General features: G+C 36.5%; 2 protein-coding genes across 2 annotated transcripts in view; both read right to left on the bottom strand.

Annotated features, from left to right (window-relative positions):
* LOC133522891 (protein unc-13 homolog 4B) overlaps nt 1-21,920 on the bottom strand; it is a 75,967-nt gene that overhangs the window by 26,558 nt on the left and 27,489 nt on the right. The window contains exon 3 of the mRNA XM_061858356.1: nt 567-837. Within this exon, the coding sequence (XP_061714340.1) occupies nt 567-837 (271 nt within the window). The remainder of the gene's footprint in view (nt 1-566; nt 838-21,920) is intronic.
* LOC133522894 (glutarate-semialdehyde dehydrogenase) lies at nt 2,279-5,484 on the bottom strand. Its single transcript, XM_061858367.1, has one exon. It carries the CDS (start codon nt 4,673-4,675, stop codon nt 3,155-3,157), a length of 1,521 nt encoding a protein of 506 aa, XP_061714351.1. The 5' UTR covers nt 4,676-5,484; the 3' UTR covers nt 2,279-3,154.

Raw genomic sequence — 21,920 nt, 5'->3', positions numbered from 1 at the left:
ATTCAAACAAGCTATTAATTTGATACATTTTACTACGTCTAGTATCACAGAGCAAATGTAATGTGTTATATAATTAGTTATTTATTACCTATAGTTGGTCAAATAAATAATATAATAGGTATATATATAACTGTTAATATATATGTAAGCGTTTTTGTCTTTCAGCGTTTTTGGCATTATGGGGGATTTGTTTTCTTCGATACGCGAAACGACAAAATGGCGTTTTGCGTTTTTGGCATTATGCGTTTTTTGGCATTCCTCGTTTATGGCATAAAGCGTATTTGGCGTTATGCGTAATTTGTTTTAGATTGCGTGAAACGACAAAATGGCGTTTTGCGTTTTTGGCATTATTCGTATAAATGACTACCCTTCACTTCGTCGATTGTCAATTTTATCTTTATATCAGTCTCAAACATTATCTGTGTCCAATGGTATGAAAGCAGAAAGCAATTTCGCTCTTAGAGCATCGGTATCGGGCATCGCAAAACCATTTTCACTGCCTACAGTATGCTGATTAACTGCTTATTCAGTACGTATATCATCAAGAAACAAAGTTGTATACTCACGTTCCAGCCAATAGTCTCAACAAGTCTCTCGATCTTTTCAGGATCTTCTGGTTCGGAGTCCGTGTCCAATAGTGTTTCATTCCCACTGTCAGTATCTCTCGCGAGACTTCTGCTCTCCCCCAGAAGCTCGGCCTCAGCCTTCTCGCCATCATTTTCCTCGATTTCTTTTAGAGGGGCTAACGGGGTCGCCTCTTCTATAGCGGCTTTTAGTGACACTTGCTTTAATAAAGAGCCGAATTTCTCGAAGAAGCTGTCGTCCACTTCTTGTATCCTGTGAAGAAAATTCGTTGTTAATAAATGAGATTAAAAACCCACAGATTGTACTGGTTACAACTGCTGGAAGCATACGTGACAGAAGTCTATGTGGTTTGTGTTATTTTGTTTTTGGTAAAGCTAATGACATGTTTTGTTTTTAAACGATCGCAGCGCCATCTGCGTTAAACTTTACGTGTTTATCCCCAGTTATCCGAGTACCCAGAGAATTATTGACTATAAAAGAACCAATCATAAGAAAAAACCGTGCCCCCTAGTTTGGCAGCTGAAATAGATGGCGCTGTAGTATACCAATGTTTTGTGGCCACTGCATTATCAAAGGGCAACTTCTGGCAATCAGAGTTAACCTAATTAATAAATTTTATACAATCACTGTCTATGATCACAATGAGAGTTATTTAAACATCATAATTGCATAGAAGTTTGACGTTTAAAATAACACATGCACAGCTTAGCTTGGTCAAGCGTATGACATGTCTCTGGCTTGGTCAAATTCTAGTACGGAGTAATTTTTCAACCTCTTGCATAGAGCATGTGGTGGAGATAATATCTAAACAACTTCTGTATTGGTTAACCCTGAAATCACGAATAAAAAATGGCTGATTTATAGGACAGCTGATATTTTTTCTTGGGGGTGGCCTTATAATGATAGTTATTCACTTTGAACACATTCACCTCACTATGGACGACTAATTTTAAGGGTTGAAAAGTATCGCTTGTATACATACACAGTAGGCGTGCCATCAGGTTCCGCATGGATAATTTAATGAATGATTTCAGTCATAACTTGTCCATGCACTTGTGAGCTCTACTGTACATACATTTTTGCTAATGTGCGACGTGCGCATTGGAGGTATCGTGCGCGACTTCGCTTTTTTTTTTATCTTGAAGCTCAAATAGGTAACTAGCTGACAAATAACTAGTTTGCCACATGGCTGCAACTTGCAAGGTAGGCGCCCCAATCAGGCACACATCCACGATATCTATAAGTAGGTACCTGTAACTACACGTTGTCATTGAAATGAAATCCGGGGAAAACGTAGGTAAACAATATTCATGGCAGTTCAGTCACTACATACAGTTATTGTTATTACGTAACTAAGACCAAAGCCAAAGAGAATATAACAAAACTACGAAGCCAATTTCCCATAGCTAATTTCGTCAGGCGACGTCAACCGAGAAATATTTCATACGAAAAGGGAGGGTTGCTTCAGGGGGAGGTTTGGGTATGTTGCGCGTAAAGCAATATACCCAAAGGTATCATACTGCATTAGTTTCAATTCGGAAATAATTTGTTTTACAAAAAATATAACTTGACCGAATCATTATTCAATTCGATTTGTTCTGTAGGAAAACAAAGGTGACTGGAAAAGGAAAAATCTAACATTTTCCTCATGCAAGGATTCATAAAATTGGATAGGGCAATGAAACCAAGACAATGCCTATAACACGCTCAGAGTATATTTCAACGATATACATTTGCGACCAGTATTTACTGCATTGAAGAAAAAATAAGTGTACAATGATTAACGTCTAATATACCACGGAAATAATAAGACCGTTAGTTCAGCAGTTAGACAGATTTGCGGTTTGAATGTCACCGACTGTATACTTATGTCACTAGGCACAGTCTGTATCAAATGGATAGTTACGGTCAAAATGGCTAAATATATCGTAACGTATCCTTATTTCTATGGCAACAAATCTATTTGATGCTGATTAATTGATTATACATGAACCAATCATTGCACCAAATGTATATAACTATGTGCAAGCTTTTCTGAATATAACTACATTACAAAATAATTACACATTTAATTTTTTTTAAATGCATACAATTTTCATTGGGGTAATGATTTTTACAATTAATAAATAACAGGAGTAACTTATCCAGTATTACTTAGATAGGCAGTTATATTTATAGTTTTTTTTTTTGCCTATATACTGATCACAAATTCGATTTTATTACACTGCCAATAGGAACACTAAAACATACCATCTTACAAACTAAGCTGGCCTGTAATGCTTATGAAATATCGAATTCCACATATATTTCCATTTACCTCTAAATCACATATTCTGGAAGACTGGAATGGTTCACAGAGATAACTCTTATATACTAGTGAAAACAGCACAAAATAAAACTGAGCCGAGTATCTAATAGGTAATAAAGTTAATTTTAAACATAGATAAAAGAAAAGTTTTAAACAATCTTCTTATCAACATTATACCGAGTTTATATACAATATCAACTAAGAATGCAACAAATTTCAGTACCTAAAATAATATGGCACAAAAACTCAACAAAGTATAATTTATTTATCCAAGGCAGACATCAAAGTATATTTGATATCGGTGTATTCTTCAACACCATGCTTGCTACCCTCTCGGCCAATCCCAGATTCTTTAATGCCACCGAAAGGTGGCTCTGCCGCAGACAATATTCCATCATTGATTCCAACCATTCCAAATTCCAGTTTTTGAGACATTCTGAATGCTTGGCCGAGGTCTTTGGTAAACACATAGCTAGCCAAACCACTTCTAGTGCTGTTGGCAACCTCAAGTGCCTCTGCTTCATCTTTAAACTTGTAACAAACAGCCACAGGCCCAAACACCTCCTCATGGTATATCGCCATACTGGGTGTCACATCAACTAACAAAGTAGATTCATAGAATTTGTTGCCAAGTTCTTTGGCGATTTTTCCACCAAGGACAACCTTTGCTCCTTTTGATACTGCATCATCAACAAGGCCAGACACCTTATCGGCTTGCATTTTGTTTATAAGTGGTCCACATGTCACCCCCGCCTTGGTTCCGGGCCCGAGGATACACTTCTTTCCAATGCGACTCTTGAATCCTTCTACAAACTTCTCAAACACACTCTCATGGATTAGGAATCTATTTGCTCCAACACATGCCTGACCATTATTTCTGAACTTGGCTAACATAGCTTGGTCGAGAGCATTCTCCAGGTCAGCACTAGGGAATACAATAAATGGGGCATTGCCACCCAACTCTAAAGATACTCTTTTGATGCCCTTTGCAGCCATTCCATAAAGAATCCTTCCAACATTGGTAGAGCCAGTAAAGGAAATGCAACCTACAGCAGGATCCTCGCACAGAACTTTGCCTACACTAGCAGCATTATTTCTGCTAGATGTGACCACATTAATAACACCTTTAGGCACACCAGCTTGAATAGCTAGTTCAACTGCCGCTAGAGCTGTCAGAGGGGTATCTTCTGATGGTTTGATAACACAAGTGCAGCCAGCAGCCATGAGTGCTCCCACTTTACGAGTTATCATCGCGAAGGGAAAATTCCAGGGTGTAATGATAGATACCACCCCAATTGGATGCCTCGTCACAAGAATCTGCTTATTTGGCCAAGGACTTGGAATAATTTCTCCGGTTACATGGCGCGCCGTATCTGCAAAATAATCGAGAAAAGATGTTCCATATATAACTTCACCCTTTGCTTCTGCCAAAGGCTTTCCAGATTCAGCTGTCAATACCTCTGCAAGGTGATCAATATTTTTCAAACAGAGGTCATTCCATTTTCGAAGTATACTCGAGCGTTCCCTAGCAGTAGTGTCTCGCCATGTTTTAAATGCTTTGGAAGCGACATCGACCGCAAATTTTGCGTCCTGTTCGCCCATGTCGGGCACTTCGGCAATTACAGTGTCATCAGCAGGATTGGTCACAGGAAACACAGCATTATTTGCCGCGCGCAGCCATTCTCCGTTCACAAAAGCTTCCTTTTTTAAAAGATGCATACTTCTGTAAGTCGTTGTAAACAACTGTAGATGCCTCGCAGCACTGAATCGAAACAGGTCCATTATCGCGGCTTATATGGACACTGGACTGATAACGATGAGACGCGACACACAAGCGAGTCGATTGCCGGACGCCGCCGCTTTGCCCGCTTTGACTGCCAGATGAATGTTCAATCGAGAGCAATTTAGTAATAATTTATCTCACATAATACATAATATGAATCTCAATAAAATCTTATCAACTCATTTGACAGATGAGTTGCCACAGATAAGGTACAAACACTACAAACTGAACATGCACATCAAATAGAACACAGGCAGCGTGCCGCCATCTATCCGTTTTATACATAACTCTTTGGTCTTGCAGCAATGTAATGTAATGGTTACTATGCGGCCGTGGACAGTCTAGAGCAATGAAATAAGGTCTTGCTGGAATGGTCAGTTAACTCACAATCAGTCACATTTCTCACAATAATGTATAAATTGTCAAAACAACCAGGAACTCATGTACGGAACGTCGGAACGTGCATGAACTACAGGAGGCAGGGGCAACACAGGTGCCCCCTGTTTATTGGCGCGAAGTGTAAATTTCAAGTTTAAGTTTACAATGTAACCCACAAATTTCAGATAATCGGACTGATTATTGTATGTATTATGTATAGGTAGCCGTTCGGTATAATTTGATACGAAAAAACACGGATGGCTACTTCGCCCTTTTATTTCAGCACGGGATTAACAGAGACGGATTGCCAACCGGATAATATTATCATATGATACGGTTACGCTTTGAGTGGTTTTTAGGGTTCCGTACCCAAAAGGTGAAACGGGACCCTATTACTGAGACTTCGCTGTCCGTCCGTCCGTCCATCCGTCCGTCCGTCTATCACCAGGCTGTATCTCATGAACCGTTCTGTTCTGTTGCCGATATAACAACAAATATTAAAAACAGAATAAAATAAATATTTAAGGGGGGCTTCCATACAACAAACATTTGTTTTGCCGTTTTTATAAATAATGATACGGAACCCTTCGTGCGCGAGTCCGACTCGCACTTGCCCGGTGTTTTTCTCTTTAGGCTCTGACCATTTGATCGGTTTGGTGGTCTATTTATATGATTGGTATTTGTTAATCTGTGAGTTGTGTTTACATACTTTTTTGTGCTGTGTTTTGGCGCTACTTATAAAAAGATGTTAGTTACTACTTAGAGTCTATGCGAAAAAAGAAGAGTCGTAGAATGTATAGGATCCCTTACATTCCACGACTGTTCTCTTTCCGCACAGACTACTAAATACAAGTCGGTTTTTGAGGTAAAAGTAATAAAAAATCAGGTATAATTGTTTTCGTATAATGCAATAAAGTTTTGTATTTTCATCACTAAAGAAAGGGGTATACAAATGTCACCGATATCCACAGAAGATATAGCATCGTATGCGACTTGGATTTTTGAATGTCGCAAATCGCCTCAAATAGCTCTCTTATTTTTTTCAAATTTTGCAATGCATATTATATTTTTTCAATATTTTGTAGAAAAAAGGCCCCCTAACCCTACCCCTCATATCTATTTATTTTATGATTCAGGCTACAGCTCACAAGATGGCAGAACCTCCATCGCGCACGGCCCTCATACAGGTTTAGGCATTTTCTATGGGGTCATTGCGGAAATGAGGTTGAAAGTGTTAAAATTCCACAAATTGTAAGTGGTTCCTTCCAACTGTCTTGGAACCAAATAAAAATCTAATCTAATCTAAAGGCATGTTTTTTAAACGATTGCGGCGCCATCTGGGTAAACCTTTTCATCGGCCAACGGGGGTATGTAAAAATGCAGTTAAATCGACAGAGTTGCATCAATCGAGTTATTTTGACGAGCGCCGGTTGCTGACATGTCATTCCAAATATTCCATAAACAACAACATAGTATAAAATCATTTAGTAATTTTCCAGCATCCGTGAAGAAATGAGCCATCCATTACAAAAAAGCGGAATTTAAAAAAATATATAGAAATTATAAAAAAAATACAAGGCTCGGAAAATATTAATATTTTTTTTTTTTGTCTTTCAAAGATAGAAAAGAAATACCATTAAATTTATTAAAGAAGTACCATTCGATTCCTTACATTTTATTGAAAAATAAATTGTATGACAACTATAGGTACACATAAACGCAATATTTCAGGGTCAATGGCAATTTCCTTGATCTTCCATACATTTAGGACAGACTTATATGATGTGACGTCACATCACCTTATCATTTTGTTAGAGGCGTTTCAATCGTCGAGAACGAGCGTCAGACTTTAACTCTCATTTCTGATCTTTGTGATGCTTAAATACCGTGAGAAGAGTAGACATTTGATCCACAGGAAAATCAAGGTCGTTTGACATTATTTACAAAAAACAGTCAAGTAGCCAATTTTAGCTCCTTATTCCTCGATACTGGCTAGTCCCACTGGACTGAAGCCATAATTTTAAAAGAATGAATGAATGTCTGGGCTGTCAAAATCGCTATCAACTTATCTTGGTCTGACTCTACTTTTATGCATTTATGCACAGCAACGGCGTAAGAGAGAGCCATGAATATTCACGCTAGTTTGCTAAGTAGATATAATAATTAGAATATCACGAGTATTACATTGTAAGTTTTACAGATTACCCTCAAGTTAAAGTTTTCAGATTACCCTCAATAATAGGCAGAAATCTACTTGCGCAAAAATAATTCTGTATCTCTTTGGATATTTTTATCACAACGACTTACTTGCTTTCGTGCACTTGTTCTTCTATTGATTTCTGCTGCTGCAGTTTCTCATAAAAGCCTTTCCACATCGATTCTTCATCCATTGTAAATAAATAAGACTTACAGCACTAAACAATAACTTGTTACAGTGTAATAATAATAACACCAAACTTTACCGGCACTGATAGACTGTTACCATAACTATATGCAGATATAGTGAGTCACTGAAATAAGATCGAGTCATAGATTCTTCCACGCAATGACGCAAACGGTACTAACTTCACGGGAATCTTGACCGAAACGGAACCGTCGTCTCGCGACTAATACTGATTCAACTGATCGCCCGTCTTCATAAAAGGTTACTGACACTGGCAACTAACAAAGATATGTAGGCGTTGCAGTTTGCGGTACACTTTAAAGCCAAAACAGCGCGATTAAAAGAATAGCAACAACCGGTTTGTTTTGGTGTTTGGCAGCTACGCGTCTGCGTTTGGTACTAACACTGACGTAATCCAACTCAGCTGTTGAGCTGGCGATGGCGGGGCGTTTCGCGTCGGTCACGCCAGCGCACAGACTACACGCAATGTAATAACTCACGTGCTTTTAATAACAATCGCTATGTAAACAATGCGAGCTCATTAACACATCGAAATATAAATATGCATTTCCTTCATTATATCGCACTGATGCGGACCCGCACACCGCTCCGGTGTGTGAGCGAGACAGCGTTATGTACTTATATGGCGATGTCCCGCTCGCACACCGGACCGGATCTGCGTTGATAACAATCACTATGTAAACAATGCGAGCTCATTAACACACCTAATATGCATTTCTTTCGTTATTTGGTACTTATAGTTTTTAACTATAATCACTCACACCATTTGATTTTTTTTAGACAGGTCTGCTGGTGACATCGCTAATCTTGTGATATGGCCATCATAAAATTTGCCACATTGTCAACTTGACATTTTTATGAACAAATACTTATATTAAGAACAGTGCTATAACCGCGAAAATCGAAGTTCGTCAATTGCGGCCATTTGTCTCTGTTACTCTAATTAAGTCTTAGTAAGAGTAAAAGAGAAAGATCCCCGCAATTTGCGAATTTCGGTTTCCGCGGTAGGCCCTTGCATACTTTTTGAAGTTTAGCGAGAACTGGGTTGCTTACATACTCGTACCTAGTTAAAATATGTATAGTTTTGTAAAAGGCGATGTCACGAGATAACATTAGAACAAGTCGGATTTATCTCTTTTTATTCGTAAGTCATAACGAGACGGTGACTAACCGTTTATCAGAAATTTAATACTGTCATACGTTAATTCGTGTGTATTAAAAGTCTTTGTTACAGTAAAATAAACCTTTACATATTCATAAAGAGCTACTTCACCGACGCAAACAACCGTTTGCTATTCAAAACATAACTTCACGTATTTACTATTTACCCACGCCATAAAGGACTTGATGCTGTATTTCATCAACGACACAATTACCCTATTGTGAGCCTTATCACGACGTCGTAAGGTATTCAATTGGGCACCTCCGCGTGGCTTCGTAAGGTGAACCTAATGAGAAACGCTAACAATATGACAATGAGTTAATGAGCCCTAACTAATGATGTGACAAATATATTAAGGGCAATTGTACATTGTTGTCTAGTCCGTTATTGTAAATATTGATCCCGCCTATTTACCTAGTTTGTTATTGTAATTTAGGATTAATTAGCGAACTTCGATCATCGTCACAATTAACTCAGTGGTTTGTTGTCGCGTTGTATGGCTCTGCTACTTTTGTTTGCCAGCTGCTATATTATGAATAAGACACATGCGAAATTGCGAATATATTTGCGAATTGAATTTGTGTTTCAGAGTCAATTCAGAGCAGCGATCCAGAGCATGACATTTTGAAGTGTATAAATTCGATATCTGATTTGTAAATAACTACATAATGACAAACCGTGGTGGTAACTCAAACCATTGTCCTTTATTTTCCCTGACATATTCTTATGCGCATTCTTGTGCTTGTGTTCTCTCCTTCCTCTATAGATGCAGAGAGAACTGGACCCTCTGCATATAAATTTGTTTGCAGGGGGGTCAACTTTATAGCTGACTGTACTTACGATGAACGTTCTCTCAGGAGCAGATTACTGAGTGTTCAGTTACAGTCCACTCTTTCGCTAGTGAACACTGAGAGTATTTACTTTTAGATATTTTTATGTAGCTATCTAGGAAATCGATAAGCAGACTAGACGAGACCCACGCGTATAAACTTGACAATTCGTTTCGGGGGTAGGATTAAGCGAATATAGGTAAGGAATATTGTAGAAAATTTAATGTAAAATGTGTTGAGCATTGAAATTTTTGTTGTAATTTTAACTATTTTTTAAAAAGAATAAAGAACTGGAAACTGGGACACAAACGTGGGTGAAAGGGAGAAGCACGCATTTAACAAGGTACTTCCCTTAGTTCCCCCTTGTACTTTTAAGGTTACATAGCTCGAAAGGAAAAAACGGAACCCTCATAGGATCACTTTGTTGTCCGTCCGTCTGTCTGTCTGTCAAGGACCCTTTATCTCAGGAACGCATGGATCTATCGAGTTGAAACTAAATCCATATACTCAGGTCTACAGACCCTTGAAGCTATTATATGAAAAAATCAAACTTCTAAGTTAACGTAAAATAAATACTGTTTTTGCCACAAAGAACGTAAATTTTGACACTCAAGGGAATCAACATTTATAGGGACGTCCCTTTGACCTCGAATCTTTTGGCAAGTATCTAATATCATCTTTTACTACGAACACAGGAAAAATGTCGAAAACTATAAATAAATAAATAAATGTAAAAAAAAGTTAAATTTGTACGGAACCCTCAGTCCGGTTTTTCTGACCTATATAAGCTACATGCATGCCAAGTTTCATCCTTCCGGGTGGGACAATACTTTTAAAATATGTTAGGAAAATGAGCCGGAGTAATAATAACAAACTATTTATCGCTACAGTCTGCCCGATTCGAAGAATGAGATACGATAGCGATAAGTTCTGGTTTACATAAGTTCTCATTTAGATATCGTTTGTATGTCGTATAATTAACAGAAGCAGCTCGATTCAAGCAACCAATGTTACTTTGACGTTATAAATATCGTAGATAGATCTTATTGGGATCACAGCGAAATGAAAATAAATGTCAATGTTGACACGTTTAGTTTTCGATCTTTTAAAGATCTTAAATGTGTTTTAATCATTCTTCGAATCGGGCCGTATGTCTGGTTTTCCCCTTACTAAACTCATTTGGATTAAAAGGCTTGTACTTACAAAAAATCTTCAATATTTAGGTATAGATTAAAGATAGCAAATAGCAACACCATTGTGTGCAAATTGTGGCTTAGCATATTATTCGCAGTTGGAATTTTTAAGTGCCTACATTAAAATATTATTATAATGAATTAAACGTCTGGAAAGCTAAATTACCTGTATCATATCGCTTATATGATGTGTGTGACGCAATGAATTGCATAAGGTCACTGTGGGCAAGACCGTCTACAAGGCAAGTCCGTCAACACATTATAACTTTTGAATTAGAAAGCGTTTGCCACTTTGGCGTCGAGTTTATAAGTCAGTTTTTCGCGCTAGTTCCCTCACTCTAAAACAGATGGCGCTGTGACAACTAACTTCAGAGCAATCCGCGTAAACAAGTCATTACGTTTATGGAACTCGAAGTTATAGTGCGACAGTCTCTGCAAATAAAATTGTTAAAAATAGTTTGTGACAAGATTTTGCACCAGAAATTGACTACGTAAGTAATATAAGACCCGGCAATCTTTATTATGTGTTTAAATTATCAGATATTGGCTTAGTTTTGTAATTATACGTTCCATCATTCACCACATTAAAATTTTGCTAAGTTGGAAAGTCCGTCTACTATGCACCAGGCAAGTCCGTCATATGCCGGACTTTCCTTGAATCAGAGGTTACCAACTGTTAAATGACTTCAATATTATTTATTACGATTTTATAAGGTTACTACAGATACGCATCTTTACGACATTGCGCATGATGTTTGTGTTTATTAACATTTTTAATCTCGAAACTACTAAAGAAATGTGTTCTTCATCCTCCGCACTATGTCATCGAAAATACAAATAAGAAAATACCTATTAAGTAAATAAATAAATAAATATTGGCCGCAAACTAAGCATAGCTTAGCTTTTACTATTGGTGCTAAGCGATGATATATACAAACTTATATAGATAAATACATAAAAAAACAAACATGACTGGAGGAACAAATATCTGTGTAGATTATACAAGCAAATGCCCCTACCGGGATTCGAACCCATGATCATCGCCTTCATATGTTATATTATTATACTTATGACACATATTATTACCCTTTTTACTCCTCTTGAATTTTAGAATACGGTTGTACAGTCATATTTTTTTGACAGTTTTGAAAATTAAAATCATTGCAGCCATATCAGTCCGTACGTATTTTTTATTTCGAAACATTTATTGTACTTTGCGTGGTTTAGGCGTTTTGCCTACACCGTGATACAAGATTACGCTCCACGCCAACGCTGTACCGCGCGTGCCACGCCGCTATGTGACGTGGGTTCTTCGCCTTACTTATCCTGAAAATTTACGTATGTAGGGTACCTACTTGTGTTATGGAGTTTGATTTGCCAATCACTATTTGATTTAAACTTAAACGGTGTTCGTAGTTTTTATTAGTAGTAGTTTATTTATGTTACCCTCTTTGATCTCCGTAAATTTAAAACAACGAGTAAATTTAAAATGACTATTGGTATTTTATTTGAGAAGTCCAAAAAATAAGTACGTATAATTATTTTCCAAAAAAGGTTTACCACCCCATTTACGTAATATATGCCGGACTTACCTTTTAGTAAGAAAAATTGTGTTTATTTCGAATCTAAACCCTATATTAACAAGTTTAGAGTACACTTTTCATTGTCTTGTTTCATTCTTTGTAAGGATTCGAATACGAACACATAAGCACCCATAGTATGGCTGATATCGTTACTAGACGGACTTACCTTAAACTACACGGGAAGTCCGTCTACTCGCCGAATTTTAAAAAATACTATTGTTTTTGCTTAATTTATGATTAAAATGATCTGTCACTATAGCTTAACTATTATTTATGAAATTCTTCATCGTATGTGATTACAAGCGGTCACGTAAGTGAATAATTAACGGAGCTAGAATACTCCAAAGTAAAAAATAAATAAAGTATGCCGGTCTTGCCCACAGTCACCTTATACATATTTCTACAGAATTTGTATTGTGTAATACATTCCTGTAAACATTTGAATGGGGAATTTCCAATTGATTAATAGAGTTATTAATTTTGTTTTACGAGGTGGCAAAGTTGTTGTTTAACCGCTTGTGCTAATATTGATACCTGAGCAATAGACACATTCCAAATTGAAACACAAGCGGAGCGAATGGTTTGAAAAGCGGAATCTTGAGCGTTGCGAGGGTTTCAAGGCAAACAAATCAAACAAATTTTGCTACCGAGTGAAATAAAAAAAAATCACCACACCAACGTGACTAAAATACTGATTGTAAAACTTTACAAATCAAATCCAAACGTTATTAAATATTCATCTGTCATGATTGCTAAATAATATGAATAATCATCACTTGAGTCGCTTCAACCAGCCAACATGAGGAAACAACTCAAAATTTGTATCAAATTACTTTGCCACTCTTGTGTTTCCAAGTTTTTGAAAATAAACAGAGCTTTTACGAATTGGTGTAGTGAAAAATATATTACGTAAAAGTGCCGGAAACCATTTGGTAAATTAAGTGTTTTAAATTAAACATTAGAGATAAATGAATTTAAAAATGTACAGCCTCTATCACTAGAATAACTAATTATCTATGTGCTGCAGTGGCGTGTAATTTCAAAAGATTTGCGCAAAATCAGGAAACATACATAAAACCAAAAAACGATTCCCACGAATTGAAAACATACTCCCTTTTAAAGTCTGTTAAAAAGGTAAAACGCGACAACTAATAACATACTAATAGCGTTAAAGCGACGTCAGTTATTTTTTTAATTAAGCAATTGGCCGGTGATTCAGCCAGTTGCGCACTGCTCACAGCACAATAATGGTGGTTACTGGTATGATGTAAAGAGTTTAACTTCAAGGTTGGCTGGACGTACTAGTGATACTATCGTTACTCAATTCAAGGCTATGATGCTTTGTTTGGGCTTTTTTACACTTTTTATGGCAATGCTGTTTACGTGACTTAGTTTATTGAACTTGTAATTGTTTCACTGTTTAAAGGAGAAGATTATTAAGAGAAGGAAGATTATATTTTATACCACGACTCGACGGTGGGATACAGTCACGCACGGTCACGTCTGAAAATATCGATACGGGCAAGATGCCAAAAGTATGTATACACAACGCCCAAATATTAAGGTAGTGTATGTATAACATATTTTTGGCACTTTGTCCGTATCGATATTTTTAGACGTGAGTGTACGGTTCGCCTGATAGTGAGCGGCTATGCAACCTATGCAATTATGCATGCTTATTGCATCTCCATCCCTTCACAATACAAGCTTGTTGTCGAACTAACAAAAGTTCTCAGTTGAGACTGCCACGAGTCGCAGTGTTGGCAGTGAATCCTTACAGTAAATGCATTTTTAGGGTTCCGTAGCCAAATGGCAAAAAACGGAACCCTTATAGATTCGTCATGTCCGTCTGTCTGTCCGATTTTTCTCTCTTGAACTGTCAACACAGTGCATCTTTTAATTAAATAATTAATAGCAAAATGACCTCACGATGACAACGCCCACGATTGATATTTAAAAGGGGGCGTAAAGCCAAGAAATTACGGAAGATAAGGCCGTAGCGCGGTTTTTTACCTTTTATCTCAATTACTCCGAAAATACAGTTCTGTTTTAAATTTTGCTCGTCAGATCCCTCCTCGGCTATACCACTAGCCATTTTATGCTAAAATTATACTACTGTCTGTTAATGCTATGCAGGATAACATAGGTACAACTGAAAATAGTTAAATAAAAATTAATCATAAATTTGTGTTTTTTTTTCTATTGAGCCAACTTGAACCCTCCTCCTAAGTTTTTAATTTTTATCAATTTAAGTTCGCTAGTTGTATTGTAACCGTAAACTTGAATGGGGCTTCTCTAAATCAATGGAAAAAGTGGTTTTATTTCTGGAGTCTATTTATTCAGGTTTAGAGTAATTCCCCATTAATTTTAACCCAAAAATGTGTGAATAGACTAAAAAGGAATAGGTATGCAGTGAAACAATAGTAAGCGATCCGGCGACTTATCAGATTTTTTACTTTCTTTTAATATTTTTTAGGTAAAGGAAAGCGAGACATGTAAAACCTTTATTAGCGGTACTCGTCGGTTTAAGTCTTGTGTTGAATTAGGGTCTATTTTTAACGATGGAACCACATTTTTTAAGTCCAAATAAAAATACTCGTTTTACTCGTATACCAGCCGGCACAGTCGTTGGGTAAAAAATTAATAACTTTATAAATTTTTTTTTAACTAATCCCATGATATAAATAAATAATGCTACTGACGAAATTACATCGTTGCACGCTATCCATAATTTACAGTCTAAATAGTGCGACACGACACGAGTTGGTTAGTCTAAGTTCATTGTGCTTGCTTCCTATTATTTTTTGTTTACCCAGCATTGTCTACAAGGTCTACAATACAATATACTTCAAATATCACAGAGTCACGTCGTGCCTCTGGGCTTGGAGGTAGCAAACTTTTTGCAGTAATATATAGGTAGATAAACCTTTCAAACATTTTTGGAATATAAAAGCAGGAATATTTTCCCTCTGCGTTGAAGGCCAGATATCGATTCCGGCTACTTTAGTAAAAAAATTGTGGCCGTAGTCACGGCCGAACGGACGCTATCTTTAGGGTTACTTACAACTCAACCAAGAAAGTTTTTAGAAGAAAATGAAGTAGGCTAGTAACGAGGAAGATCGATTTAATGTCTCAAACTGAATAAAAAGGCTATTCTAATATGTACAATGCTTAACAAAAGAGAGTTGGTCTGTTTGATAGAAGCACACATGCAGCAGACATGGAAAGTGCTTTACTCGGTGAAAAAATTACCAAGTACCTACCTATTTATAGTTAGGTAGTTTCAAGTAATGTAGTTTCTGTTCCCATAACAATTACGAAATACAGTAAATGCATCTATAAAATAAATAACAATCTTTATTGCTTTTTTATGATCGAAAGAATTATTAATTCATAACGTTATTTTCAAATTGGTTAAGTATATAGTAAGTATTAACCCTTTAGGCGCTCGCTCATGCAGGGAACGCCTTGAGATACCACCATAAGTAGTGAAATTATGTACGACCATCATATGACTAAAATAGAGTAATATCTCTCTCTGACAATTAAGAACGTCACTGCGATAATTATCGTAACAACGATTCACTTTACATTATAATTGAAATGCCTACACCTATGGGTAATTGAAATGTTACAGATGTAAGCCGTCCTTAGGGTATTAATTAGTTTAATTAAATTAATTTCATTCGAAATTGATTATTACCCTACCATTAAACACGATAGATAGCTGCAGCTACTAAATTGCAGTAACTACAATAACTACATGACAATAACGTTTCAAAATCTTTTCATTTAGTAAAGTTTACAGTTATAGTAGTAATAAACTCTTTATTGTACAAAAACACATAATAAAAGTAACTTTCAATAAGGAAAAGCTAAATATAAAGGCGAACTTGTACCTTTAAGGGATCTATCAGTTTATTTCTTATAAAAGTAGATTTCTGGGAGTTGTTTAAATTAACTTTAAAGAGTCATTTATTTCTAAAGTGTCTCAACGGAAGTTGATTCACTCTCGGTAGGTACACTTTAAATTGTATAACTACCTATATAGTTTGTTTGCTTTGTCTCTGACGGAAGGTGATAAATAAACTCATAATCATCACGGACTTTAAAACGGAAAGTAAGTTTCAGTACAAATCTAAGGTGATGTTGGGTTAGAGGTTAGAGGAACATAGTTTATTTTGGTTAGGACAAGAGGAACAGTATGAAAATTCCCTACAAGTTTTTCTTATGACCCCACTTCTAGAAATTACAGACTTTCATAATAGATGTAGCTTACTGGTAAGTACTACCTAGCGATGAATATCGAACGTCTACATGGCGTGCCAAACATTTTACCAAATAGTTTTCATACAACACTGAAGTTTTCCTTCGCATTTACCACAATTCACAAATACGAAATGTTGTGTTAACTTACTTCCTTTTGCTGACAATATCCGCATCTCGCAATTTTCTGAACACAAACTTCCAGGGATCATCGTGTTTCGGCTTATGTAATTTCACTTCTAAACTCATATTTACAGTTCACAGCACTAAATATTTTTAATTAATTAACCAGTTCACTAAATATATTTAGTTTCCCTTTAGCTACTCACTGTCACGATCAGACCCAGACTCAGACAGAAATGAACCAAATTACAATGAATGAGTCAAATATATTAAGTTTTCCACTGATCAATATATTCCAATTTACCGGACCACACAATTATTATGAAATGAACCAAATCACGTCAATATCAGGTTTTCCTCTATACTACACAAGTACTGTGACGATCCAACCACAAAGTTTAAAGTAGTTATTTTTTAAACCTCAGAGCTTTTAACGGATCCATGCGAATTTTCAGGCTTCACATAGCGCCGAAGGTTACAGACTGACGGCGGCACTCAAAGTCTCAGTATTGTTTGCGTGAGGTTTACTCGCGATCTAGGGTTCGTTGGAAATTATTAAAACCCACTCATCAAGGCAATTTGATGTTAGATGACATACTTATTTACTATCGTTTATTTGCTCCAGCGTTAAGACCGCATGTTGTTTACCTCAACAAGATCAACGAGAATAAGATCAGTGGTTATATGTAGAATAGTCTTAGATAAAAATCGGTATACCTAAAACATATATTTTCAAGTCTTAATTACGATTTAACCATACGTATACATTTAGCTTAACATTTCCCTGATAAAAAGCTTGATTAAGAAAGGAATGGCGGTGTCGTGCAAGCAACGAAGCGTAGTCGACTATCGAGGGCCAGACACTATATCAGTAAGACTTTACTTTTGACAATGTAGTGAAGTTCCAATGAAAATTGATCTATTTACTGTATAACTAGAGTCAGACCAAGCTATATGGCATTTGCAACGACAAATGCTGCATATTTCTATGAAAATATGACGTTTATACAAGGTGTAACAAAAAAAGTGGGGACCCGATTAAGGGCTTGTTTTGATTAGAAAAAAGTAGGCGAAACTTTTTTTGTCGGGTTTTTTTTGCCATGGCTTAGCCGACAATGTTTTTTTCACTACAATAAAATTCTCTATACGATACTGAATATGCCCTTAAAGTCTTTAATGGATTCCCACTAATATTTTTGTTACACCTTGTGTTGACACTCTCTCACTTTGTTCTATTAAAATCGTTGCAAGTTGCAAAGTTAGACGCATTCACTGCTAAGAACCCGTATGTGTGTTAATTTTGTACTGAAACGGGGCTCCCGGCACCGAAAGTGTAAGGGCTGATTTAGACGGCACGCGAACTCGCATGCGATTTTAGTAACATTGCGGACTATTGAGGTTACAACCAATTCGGGCGACCGATCAAATACTGCAATGTAATGAAACTCTCAGGCGTGTTCTCGCACCATGTTAATCTTGAGCATTCACTCCAGCAGAACATCGAGCGTTCGCAGGTTTTAAGCAGATTCGGCGAATTTTTCTGTTCGCGCTGACTCTGGTGAAGAGCCATAGAAAAGTTTAGAGAGCTGAACAACACTGTGGTATTAAGTTATTGGAGAATAACTTACATCCTTTAAGCAAAATCAAAAGCATACAAACAAACAAAATAGCGTGTTTACAACGAACTTACGCTCTTTTAATAATGAACGCAATTTTTCGGCGATAGGTACTCAAATATTCAGCATTTTTTTTTAAATCTCTGAGCCTATTTTTTGTAATCTTATGGGCGAAGGTTTCAAAAATATTCATTTAATCGGAATAAAAATCATCTATTATTAGCACTTCATGATGACTAAAATTATTCATATGGTGCAGTTCATTAGTGATGTAAATGTAGTAGTGTACTTTAGTAATTAAATGATTTATTAATAATTTGTAATATTTATAATTTCCGAAAAAAAAACTCCTGTGACAATACTGCTTAACAGACAGAAATTAAATATTTAAGAAACTATATGGAATGCGTTTTTTCCATTTTGACTACAGATAAAAAAAAGCGGCCAAGTGCGAGTCGGACTCGCCCATGAAGGGTTCCGTACCATTTATAACGTATTAAAAAAAACTACTTACTAGATCTCGTTCAAACCAATTTTCGGTGGAAGTTTGCATAGTAATGTATATCATATATTTTTTTTAGATTTTTCATTCTGTTATTTTAGAAGTTACAGGGGGGGGGGGACAATTTTTTTCACTTTGGGAGTGTCTCTCGCAAACTATTCAGTTTAGAAAAAAATGATATTAGAAACCTAAATATCATTTTTGAAGACCTATCCCTGATACCCCACACGTATGGGTTTGATGAAAAAATTTTTTTTTTTAATTTTATGACGTATTAAAAAAAAACTAGGTACTTACTAGATCTCGTTCAAACCAATTTTCGGTGGAAGTTTGCATGGAAATGTATATCATATTTTTTTTAGATTTTTCATTCTGTTTTTTAGAAGTTACGGGGGGGGGGGACACATTTTACCACTTTGGAAGTGTCTCTCGCGCAAACTATTCAGCTTAGAAAAAAATGATATTGGAAACCTCAATATCATTTTTAAAGACCTATCCATAGATACCCCACACGTATGGGTTTGATGAAAAAAGATTTTTTGAGTTTCAGTTCCCCCCCCCAACCCCCAAAATTTATTGTTTTTTTTCTATTTTTGTGTAAACATCCTAATGCCCAAAACCCCCAAAATTTATTGTTTTTTTTCTATTTTTGTGTAAACATCCTAATGCGGTTCATAGAATACATCTACTTACTAAGTTTGAACAGTATAGCTCTTATAGTTTCGGAAAAAAGTGGCGGTGACATAATCGGACAGACAGACGGACATGACGAATCTATAAGGGTTCCGTTTTTTGCCATTTGGCTACGGAACCCTAAAAAGATAGATATGTATATGCTTTTCACACTTTTTATAGGTATATTCCTACATCCTGTATCCTGGGAGAATATTTTTAGTTTTTCAAAAATATCCAACATGACTTGTGCCTAAGCTTCTAATACTTGCGAAGCTTCTAAAAGGTTAAATTTCGGGAACCTTTCATATTAATTTTAAACCTTGTATAAATTTTCCTGAAGTTTCTGAGAAAATTCCAGCTTTATGGAAATTTTCCGCTACTTACACATCTCCATGTGACGTACGTTAGGTACCTATACTTCTCATTACAACAAAAAAAAAAGCTATTTATGTTGTTTGAGCACAGACAAAAGCCTCTCATAATAGGTAATCGTAGTGATAATCTTGAAAGGCGAGCAATATCTCGTATCCTGACGCTAACTCCAGTTAGGACCTGTTTCACAATGTCCAATTCAAGTATTGGATAGCTAATTAATAAATAAATTGACTGGCAGATAAAACTTTCTACAAAACTTAGCACTTTATCTACCAGTTTAGCTTACTTGAAGATTGTGAAACGACAACGATGCCTTTACTTGGACATTGTGAAACAGGCCCTTAGAGTTCTTAGACTTACATTATCTACCCAATAGTAGATACTGTGTTTCAGAATGACGAATGAGGAAGTGCTTAATAGGAGCAGAAAAGACAGCTATTGATCAATTTAGAAAAGAGAACAGGAAGGATGACGGCATTCTATCCGACCCTACAGACGTCATAAGTTTGTATTGGAAAAGGTTACGCCATTCAAGGAGAGATTGAAGGAAATCAGGGAAAGAATTTGGTATACAAACCTATTTAATAACTTTTCTATTGAATTAAAAAAATTAAAAACCCCTACGCTATATGGCAATAAAAATCAATTTCATGCCAAAAATGCCTTACATCATTTTGGAAAAGAGCTGATTCTGTATTCAAACTACTGGATAGATTTCTATCAAACAGCGAAGAAAGCGGTATACGCAAGGAACCTCGCATTCATGTAAAGAAATCGCATTGTAATCGGTCCGGTCTGGAGGGTTATGATGCCACAGATAGACAGACATTGGCGTCAAACATATAAAACCCCGCTTTTTGCGTCGGAGGTTATAAATAAAGTATTTGTTATGTATGTCGTACCGAACTATGGAATTGGAGATTGAAGGTAATTGGGGCATAAACGTTACGCCAAAACAGCACAGCTCTTCAGACAGAATTAGAGAGAAAACCAACATAGTTTACAGATCACATGGATCTTTCTCTTATCTACAAGCCAATGACACACAGACACACACCGCGACGGGGCCGCGGGTAGGTACAGCTAACCTAATACGTTATCTGATTACATAGGTATCAAGCACTTTTTAGGGTTCTGAAGCTAAAGTGGAAAAATCGGAACCTTTATAGTTTCGTCATGTCTATTTGTCCGTCCGTCCGTTTCTCTGTCCGTACCTATGTCACAGCCAATCTCAAAAATTAAAAGGTAAATTAAAGAATAACTATGAGGTAAAAAAGTGAAAGTTGTAAGCTAGGTGCAATTTCGAACAGATATGTGTATTTTGTGAGCCGCTACTAAGTTTAGAAGTTAAAAATAACAATATTTTATGCAACCGTTGTTGGAAAGGAAAACGCCACAAGCATTTTTGATCTACTTATACAACGTTGCCTGACTGCTGTCAAGATTACCTACCGATAAAAACAAAAACCATGAATAAATTCTTATTGATGATGATAATATGACCTGTGATGTCACTGAACAGTGCAGTGATAAAGACCGCTTCTGTTAAATTTTGCAATTCAAACTAGTCAACATACAGTCATACATATTATACCTACCTACACAATGTTAGATATCTGCCCTGCCTTGATATCGCGATGTCAAAGTAGAAATGTGAAATTAAATCCCAGCTCGCATGATCTGTGTCCAGCTAATTTAGCTCAGAGAAACAAAGCAAGGCTACACAATAGTAAACAAGCACCACATGCCACTATAATCAGCAAACACGCTGCTTATCATTAAGGCATCGCGATAAAGCGCAACATACTTAGTACCTTCTACTAAAACGAAAATGAACCAACGAAGTGCGTCCTCAGGGCCTTTATAAAACATTTTTTCTCCTTGAGCCCCTACCTTTGTGCTTTTGGCGTAACATGACCCTGAGGTTTATGCTGAGAGTTGTTAGTTAAGTGAGTAACGAGTGGATATGCGGACGTATGACATTTAGGTACCTCCGGGCCAATTTGGAATAACCCACCACTTTTCCACTGAAATCTGATCTGGGATTTAAACGGTGGGAGTTTATTATATAAGTACATTAAGTACATAGTCTAATTATGGCATAATAAAAGTCCAAATAAAATTCAAAGTTTGTCAA

This window comes from Cydia pomonella, chromosome 11 (genome assembly GCF_033807575.1).
Source record: "Cydia pomonella isolate Wapato2018A chromosome 11, ilCydPomo1, whole genome shotgun sequence".
Classification (NCBI taxonomy): domain Eukaryota; kingdom Metazoa; phylum Arthropoda; class Insecta; order Lepidoptera; family Tortricidae; genus Cydia; species Cydia pomonella.
The sequence above is the reverse complement of the archived record's forward strand: the minus strand, read 5'-3'. Positions and strand labels throughout refer to the sequence as shown.

Bases quoted from the DNA above. Each gene is read 5' to 3' on its own strand.
- LOC133522894 (XM_061858367.1), bottom strand. From the start codon at position 4,675: ATGGACCTGTTTCGATTCAGTGCTGCGAGGCATCTACAGTTGTTTACA.